General features: G+C 55.8%; 1 protein-coding gene across 1 annotated transcript; it reads right to left on the bottom strand.

The window, feature by feature from the left end:
* Positions 1-5,681: 5,681 nt before the first annotated feature.
* Gbx2 (gastrulation brain homeobox 2) lies at positions 5,682-8,469 on the bottom strand. Its single transcript, XM_032899612.1, has 2 exons — positions 7,915-8,469; positions 5,682-6,871 (listed from the first exon to the last, which is right to left on the bottom strand). Exons 1-2 carry the CDS (start codon positions 8,435-8,437, stop codon positions 6,348-6,350), a joined length of 1,047 nt encoding a protein of 348 aa, XP_032755503.1. The 5' UTR covers positions 8,438-8,469; the 3' UTR covers positions 5,682-6,347.
* Positions 8,470-8,733: the final 264 nt, after the last annotated feature.

The raw sequence follows: 8,733 nt of genomic DNA on the forward strand, positions 1-8,733 counted from the left end.
TCATACCGCTTAATGCATGCTATGCTACTTTCCCAGCAAAATCTATCTGGTATTAAACAAGGATGTGCTAAGAAGAGAAGATGAACTTGTAACAACAGCAGCCCAGCATCTGGTCACCCCTCCCCGCCAAAAGGCCATTATGTGAATTCGGGTTCTATCTCCTGGGTCCTTTTCCCACCATGCGCCTTCATCACCCCCCCCCCTTCTCTCCACGGGCTAGTGCTCTGACGTGACCTCAGTGCTCAAAGCTTGTGGAGGAAGCAGAGCTGGCCGATTTCTGCCAACCAGCCCCCTTCAGTGTCTGCGAACAGGAAGCCTAGTTTTGCCTCTGGGGTTGCAAGAGACCTGAGTGAACGGTTGAGGTGCTGGACACAAGATTTTTCCTTGCACCTTGGACCCCCATTGCCTGCCTGGAACCCTGAAAAGGTGCTATAGGGATGCTCCGCAGACCAGGCAGACTGATTTTGAGAGCCTACTTAGCAACCCCTTCTGCAAGCGGGTCAGGGCCAGTGTAAGCCAGGCTGAGGGCTGTCCCTTCCTTTCTCCTTTTGGGGCCTGGTCCCCCGCTTGGCTTTTGTTATTCAGAGCCCCACCGCCCAGTTCCTTTCCCGGGGTCAGGCGGCCACTTCCAAACCCCCAAGGCGTTCAGAGCTCTGCTGGGTCCCTGTGCTACCAGGTGCGCCCCCGGAAGCCGGGTCGGGGGTAGGCAGAGAGGCAATGAAGAGGAGGTGGGGGGGGGGATCGGAGTTGGCTGGGCAGGGCCGCGGGGGACTGGGCGGACTTAATAGGATCAGATCAGTGTAATCGCATTTCAGCCATTGTCATTCGAACTGCCGGGAGCCCGAGGTGGGGGGTCGGGCCCTTTAAGGTGACGCGCGGCCACTAGAGACGCTCTGGCATGACAAAGGCCACTAGGGATCCAGTGGCGGGAAATGAAGAGATGAAGGCTTGAGGCAGGGGTCGCGGGGGATGTGCCTCCCGGGCCCAGCCTGCCTAGGCCTTTGCCTGCGCTCTGGCCACACGGGACTCAACTTTGGGATCAAGCCCACGGAGACTTCCTTCAACCTGGGCGCCTATCTCTAGTCTCTCCCTGGATGTTCCTCGGGGTAGGGGAGCCTCGACGGCTAAGCAGGAGCCAGCTCCGTGGGGTCGGGTGACCTTCTGCAGCTCCGACCTCGATATTGATAGGTCAGCCTGGGTGCAGCTCCCGGGCAGCCACTCCGGGGGTGACGGGTTGGAGACGAGGGAACGCAGAGGCCTGGGGAAAAGCCATAACCTGATGTTCCAGGAAGAGGGGCTCGCGGACGTGCTTATAGCACAGGGACTGAGCAAGTCAGAGGCCAGACTGGAGAGGGTAAATGAGGCGGTTCTGGGAGTCCTCCAGGGGCCAGGGAGGTACTCCATGCTACGAATATCACGTTGAAAGAGAACTCAGGCCAAGTGGAGCAGGGGCAGACGGCCTGGGTATCAGGGGAGAGATTCTGGGAGAGTTAAGAAGCGCAGTCAAGGCCGGCTTCCTACTAAGAAGAGAGATACAGGCAGGGTGGGGTCCCGAGAAGCTCCAGGAGTACAATGGGCGCTCTTCATCCAATTCTTGACTGTAGCGGACTTGGGGATGTGGGGAAAGCTGAAGGGCAGGAAGGGGAACACACATCACACACACACTACTGCTTTCACTTGTTCTTTCCGGTGCATATCCCCCAAGCTCCAGCCCCCACACGCCTGCTCACCGCGGACCGACTCCATCTGGAGGGAAATGCCTAGACAATCTCAGCATCTTCTAGGACCGCAGCACTGTATGTTGGCCAGAAGCGCCAGGGACCTGATGAGCTGTGATGGTCCCCAGCCCCTTGACATCGCAACCCAGTAGGTGTAGGTCTTCCAACACCTCATACCTGTTGACCCATACCCTACCTGCCATAACCTGAACTCAGGTCCTCGGATTGGGGGCCTACAGAAGGAGAAGGCACAGCTTGACCTTTCCCCAAAGCCACAGAGGGCAGAAGTCAGCTTAGGGCTCCTACTTCTAAACTGTTCAAATAGGCAATCAATTTTTATGATGTAATTTATAATTTATGCAGCTTGTCTTCATACATATGGTGTTGCTTTTGTGTGTCGTGGTTTCAGGTGCTTTATTACCCTGACGGTGTGATTTGCATTCAAGTTCAGTTAGCAAGATCATATTTCTCCTGTTTACACACCATAAGGGCTCCAAATGAAGATTAATGCCACCTCTCTCTGTCCAGGCCATCACTGTCGACCTGGGCTGTAGCTCCCTCCTGATCCCAAAAGTTGGCTAAGCTAGACCCGACTGACCTGGTGGAAAGGAAGTAGTGTTAGGGAAGTGCTCTCTCTTAGAGGGAGAGGAACCCGTCTGCCTCAGCTGTGCACAGCTGGCCAGAGGATAGAGGTTCCTGTGCACGGGAACTTTCCCCCAAGAGCCACACAGCTAAATCCAGCAGATCCCTTGGTTATGTCATAGCTGGTACCCAGAAGGAGAAGGTACAGAAGCCAAGTTGGCTGGCAGGGCTGCTTTGAGGAGCTTGAAAAGTCCTAAAGGAAAAGTAGACGGTGAGCCAGAATGTGCTTGCCCTGACCAGGCCCTAGGGCTAAAGGGCGGCCTTGGAGGCCCTGTATGAGGCTCACCAGACACAGCTGAACCGATTAAGCCAATTAAACTCCACCTAATGGAAAGGAAAGGGAGCCCACAGACCCTTGGGGAAAGGGCATCTTGGAAGGCAGGACACACAACCAACCAAAGTCAGACTGGTCAGGAGTGGCCAGTGCCAGCTGGAGATGGCCCGAAGGCCTTGCACTCTGCCCATTTAGCTGAAAAGGCACCCAGAAGGATCCATCCCAGGGAGCAAAAACTAGCTGTCTGGGTAACAAGCTTGTACTAGGTCTTTAAAAAAAAAAAAAATTCCAACACAGGTTAGGGCTGGAGAAAGCCCTAGACAAGAGTCTAGGTTGCTTTGCTTGAAAGGCACTCCCAGTCTTCGAGGGGAATTGGAGGAGCAGGCTGCTTGGATGAAGATCTGGGTGTAGGTTTTCAAAGCAACCTCTGTTTTCCAAAGGGTTGGGAGTACTCAGCTCCCTGGTAGGGAAGGATTCTGGGAAATGAGAACAAGGGTCACAGGGTCAGGTGACAGTTCCCAGGATACCCCCCCACCTCCCCCATGAATGTGGATCTGAGGTCAGCCCCCAGGTGTCCCACTGCACCAGCAGCTGCCCCCCCCCGCCTGTGCACTCCTGATCGTAATTATTTGATCTGCAGATGTAAGTGGAATTTATTGTAACAACAAATATAGTGATGTCAAAACCCAACCTTGGATTAAAGCCGGCAGCCAAAGGGGAAGTGTATTAATTTCCAACAGCATCTCAGGCCAGAGCCTATTAGAACAAGCTATTCTTCAGGCCCCCCCATCAGAATTAATCATTGGGAGTTAATTTGAAGCTCAGACAAGTTGCTGTTAATTTAGTGCAGGGAGGACGGGATGGAGTAAGAAGCTGAGGTGCTGGCCGAGCCTCGTGGGTCTCATTAATCAGCCAGCTGAGACGGCCTGGCTTGATTACAATTTGCAAAAAAATTCATTAGGGCCCAGGCGATTGACAATTTTTCTCTCTGCCTGTGATGTGACTCATTAGGCAGCCAAATGAAAGCCGTGATGACGGCCATGATGACAGCGGCCATCAAGGGCTGCCTGTTTATCTTCCTGCCCTCGGCCTGTCTCCAGGGCCTCGGGATCTGGGCTCTGGGCTTGCAGGGCCCTGAGGGCCTAGGGAGGAATGGGACAGCTCTCTATGAGGGTGAGAGGGCGAGTATCTCAGGATCCTCCCTGTGCTTCTAAGTGGTGAGACAGCGCTAGGCAGCTTGGGTCCCACAGTGGGGATTCCCGAAGGCGGCTGCTTATTTCCGGGGACATTTGCTTTCTCAAGGGGTTTATGGGGGTCAAGATTTCCATCCTCTGCGAGGCCCACCCAGGACAAAGGCTTTGGGAGAGAGCTGTCAGGAGTTATAACATCTAGTGTGGTGGATAGGTGTATGAGGGGGCACCCTAGGATCCGGGGTAGCGTTGAATTCTGCAGTGCCACTGGAGCGGGAGGACGCATCTCATCGCGCATCTCACCCAGTTCGGGGCTGGACCCTTTCCACGGTCCCAGCCCCTCCGCATGCATTCCATCGAAGGTCTAGTCCAGGTTGCTGTGTATGCAGAAAAGAGGACTTGGCGTCCCTTAGGACCTAGAATTTTCCTCACCCGCCCTGACACCAGCCAGAGGGAACCCGGCCTAAGCAGATAGTGCCCACCGATGACCAGGGCTCCGTGCACACCTGAGGGAAGGCTCCGGGGAGCCCCTGGACAATACAGGTTTGGTGTGTCAGTGCAGGATGCACAGCCCCCACCCCTTTCCTGAGGCTCCTCCTGGAGTGGAGAATAGCAGGAAACTCCAGTGGCCTTAGGAGTAAAGGCCACTGCATTACCTTAAAAACCTGAGCCCGAGGCATTTCCCAATACTGGAAATTTTCGGAAGGAAACCAATACTCGGTGACTTCAGCCCTCCACCCTGTGCCTGAAGTCCTGAAGTTTGGGCAAAGGCATCTATGTCCCTACCCCTGTGCCGCTGAGAGGTGACCAGTGCAAAGAGGAATACATTAAGTCAGTATTGACCCAGGGTGCCAGGATTCCCCTTCTTGGACAGGGACCACAGCATAAGACACACAGCTGCGTTGCTGCGGGTTCACCTATCCTATTTGAAAAGTTGACGTAGCCGAGCCACTAGTTTCTCTTTGGGCTGCAGGTTTAACAGCCAAGTGGACTTGGGCACCATGATCGCCGTCACTAGCCTGCTCCACGCTTCGGGATACGCAGTCTTGCAGCGCCAGGCCCGGGCATCTCTCTGGACGCGTCGAGCACCGACACTGCTTCCCGCTCCTGTCACCGTACTAAAGTTAGAGGGGGAGGAGTGGAGCAGGTCACGCCCCTCTCATGCTTTACAGGTCGCCCCTCCAAGGCCGAAAGACGCCCTAATCTTAGGTTTCTGTGCACTAACACACCACCAACTCACTACGGTCCCTTCTCCCTTCTTCCTTTGAGGGGCGGCTGGCCCCAGCGCCCTTGGGGTGGGGCAGTGGTCAGGGCACGCCCCTTCTGACCCCGCCCGGAGGGGGAGGCGCGGGGCCTTGGAGCTCATAGCCCTCCTCCTAGCCCAGAGCTGCCGGGAAGCCTCGCAGGGCTTGCTGGGTTCCGGCTCCTGTCGGAAGATAACGCCTGTAGCCTGATTTATGGATCCGAGGCCCTAAGAGCCAGCGAAGACCGCTGCTTTTAGGGTCGGAGTTTCTTGTAAGGAAACTGCTGCCTCAGATTTGGAGCCCCTGAGTTTCTACAAGCTCTCTACTACCAGACCTTGCTTTCCCTCCTCTTCTGGCCAAAGTTTGCCAGTTTCCGCATGCTATTATAGATAAGGCCAAGCCAAGGGGACGTTCCAGATTCCTAAAATGTAAACTAGGCTTTCTTAAACTCACAGTTCTCTCCAATTAAAAGCCTATTCAGGTGCTACTTGGCTTATGGCCTGTCAGCCTCCGTCCTGGTCGCAAGCCACTTAACTGGCCACAAACTGGCAGTGCCCTCGAAGTGCCCAGGTGGTGGGCACTCTTATGAGGCCCCAAAGAATCGAGCTTATAGTTTTCCTCGCTTTTTTTTATTATTCACAAGACTGAGATTGCTTAAATGTCATAACTTATATGAAAATAAGCTACATTGAATAAATTAAACACAACGGAGACGTGCTTCCGACATGGCTCAGGTAGGATATACAAGCCCAGGAAAGAAAGCCAGGCAAAGGCAAGTGAGCAAATTCCTAGACTGCTCAAAAAACAAAACAAAACAAAAAAACAAAAACAAAAAAACCGACTGCTCTGCACTCAACTCAAAAAGCCAGAAAAGAAACAAACAAGAAAATGAGGTTAAACCGCAGTGTTCGTGTGTCTCCCGTTTACCTTTGGGAAAGTATGGGAAGTGGTCGCTGGAGGAGACAGTACAGTGGTGGTTTTGTTTCATCTGGAAAGTGTAAGTGGAGAGGTTTGATCCTATCCCTTTCCAAACACTGCAGCTGAGATCCAGTCTATATAGAGATCTATGTACAAAGTAGGGTTGTATAATAAATATTTAGTGTATCTTCTGGTGTGGCTGTAGCCCCCTTTAAGCCGGTCTAATGAATATACTCTCATTTTGTTTGGGATGTCCACATCTGGGAGGTGCCTCTGAGTTCTGCTTTAAAGAGTGGAGTCTGACACGGGTTCCCTCAAGTGTTAGGGCCTCTCCACGGTGGTGTCCACCCTGGCTGGGCCCTCAGGGTCGGGCCTGCTCCAGCTGCTGGTGTTGACTTCGAATAGCGAACCTGCTGACATGGACAGGGATGGGGACTACGATCTTGGGGTTCCGAGAGGGCTCCCCCGTCTTGGAATTGGCGTTGCCTGCCTTGACACGTTTCCACTTGGCCCGGCGGTTCTGGAACCAGATTTTTACTTGCACCTCGCTGAGTTTGAGGGCATGGGCGATCTGCGAGCGCTCGGTCAGGGAGAGGTACTTTTTGCAGTGGAATTCCTTCTCCAGCTCCAGCAGCTGCTCGCTGGTAAAGGCAGTCCGCCGCCGCCGGTTCTTGCCTGTGGACGTGGTGCTACCTGCCGCACCGCCGCTCTGCGGGGTCTCCTCCAGTGCGTGGCCGGGGTCTTCTTCCTTATGAGCAGTCTGGCCAGGCAAATTGTCATCTGAGCTGTAATCCACATCGCTCTCCAGAGAGAAGCTCTCCTCCTTGCCCTTCGGGTCATCTTCCACCTTTGACTCGTCTTTCCCTTGCCCTCGGACAGCCCCGACTGAAAGCAAAACCAAACGGCATTTTATTACATTTTGAACACTGCCTTCCCTAACCCCTTCCCACTTGGGCACTTCACCCCTATCCCCCCCGCCCCCAGCAGATTGTCTTTCTATCACATTAACACATTGCGATTTCCTGGCCTTTGAGGAGTGGGGGGAGCGTGAGAAAAAGCTCAAAGGAGAGGAGACAGCAGAGGCGACGGCCCTTTGCCCAGAACCATCACTCAAGGGGCTGCCATGTCTCCTGCGCACCCTTCCAGCCTCTAACAGCTTAAGTAGCAGGATGCTGCTTGGACCTCAGGCCCAAGGGAACGTTCCCTTTGTTTCCCCGGGGTTCAGGGCTGTTTGAAGACCAAGGGAGAGTTCATGAACCTCCCCACCACCGTCTGAAGACTAAAATTAAGTGAACCTCAATTTCACAGCAGAAGGAGTGAGTAGCGCAGATGCCGGACAGCAGTTTCCTTGAGACAGATCGTTTGTGTCACCTTAGGAAGTCCCCCACCCTATAGTCCCTAGCACGTGTACACACACACACACACACACACACACACACACACACACACACACACACACACAGAGTCCCGAAGGAATCTGGTTCTCTTAGACGAGCAGAGAACCTAGTGAAGATATTTTAGTCTGGACTCTTTTGGGTACATGAGCAACTGAAAAAAAGAAAAACAGCCCAAATATGCCTCTCTTTAAGGTTGCAACACATCAAGGACCCTCAGTCACCATAGCGTGTGTGTGTGTGTGTGTGTGTGTGTGTGTGTGTGTGTGTGCCAAACGCGCCACCAGATGTGTGACCTGGAGCAGCTAGCAGGAAAGCGTTAAACGCTATCTTCCCCCATGATCCTGCTTGTTGCTTGGCGTTAAATGCCCCATTGGGAAGCTCCGGTGGGCATCACCGCAACTCCTCCAGCTATTCCCGCGGAGGTCGGGCGGGGGCGCGGCCTCGTCCCCCGGGTCTCGGCGGGAACCCAGAGCTGGCCCGCCCCCACTCCCTCCCGTCCCCGCGTTCCGGCTGCGCGCGCCGCCGACTCACCGAGCGACGCTTGCACCGCTTCGGCCGCAGAGAAGGCGAGCAGCGAGCCCTCCTTGGCCAAGAAGGCTTTGCCGTCCTCCGTATCGGCTTGGAGCGCCTCGGATTTGTCGAAGTTGCCGCCTCCAGGCAGCGGCTGCGGAGCGAACTTGCGGGCGGCGGCCGCCTCTTGGTGCTGGGGCGACGCAGAGAAGCCGCCGGGCAGCGTGGCCATGAGAGTGGAGGTGAGCGCCATGCCCTGCGCCAGGCTGGAGCAGAAGCCGGTGGGCAAGCTGGGGATCTGGTGGTGAGGGTGCGCGGGCGGCAGCGCGGGCTGTAGCGCTGCCTGGGGCAGCGCGGGAGGCGGCGGCGGCGGCGGTGGCAGCACCACCGGCCGGTAGGGCATAAACATGGGGTAGCCGGTGTAGACGAAATGGCCGGGACTGGGCTGCGGCGGGCTGCCGATCAGCGAGTCTATGCTGAAGGCGGTACTACTCCCCAGCGGACGCTGCATCATCATCAGCGACGGCGGGAACGCTGCGCTCATAGACGCGTTCGGGAGAAGCCAGGGAGAGACGAAAAGTCCCCGCGCCCCGCCGCCGCCTGGAAGCCCTCCGGACGCTGGGAGTACCACCAGGAACTCCGGGCAGGGGCCGAGCGGTACCCAGAGCGCAGACCACGACGCCCCTCAGTGCGGGGCCCACAGCATACCCGGCCTGCGCGGGTGCAGCCGCTGAGCGCGGTGAGGCCGTGCGCCCTAGGTGGAGAGGGCGCCGGGGACCTCGCGTTCGCCGGAGCCGCTCCCCGCTGTTAGCCCGTCGGAACGCGCGCGCGTCGCGTCTG

This window comes from Rattus rattus, chromosome 4, assembly GCF_011064425.1.
Source record: "Rattus rattus isolate New Zealand chromosome 4, Rrattus_CSIRO_v1, whole genome shotgun sequence".
Classification (NCBI taxonomy): domain Eukaryota; kingdom Metazoa; phylum Chordata; class Mammalia; order Rodentia; family Muridae; genus Rattus; species Rattus rattus.

Excerpts from the sequence above, each read along its gene's own strand:
- Gbx2 (XM_032899612.1), bottom strand. The coding sequence starts at position 8,437 with ATGAGCGCAGCGTTCCCGCCGTCGCTGATGATGATGCAGCGTCCGCTG. Across the intron at positions 6,872-7,914 it reads AGCGGTGCAAGCGTCGCTCG|TCGGGGCTGTCCGAGGGCAA; the intron begins GTGAGTCGGCGG and ends TTTTGCTTTCAG.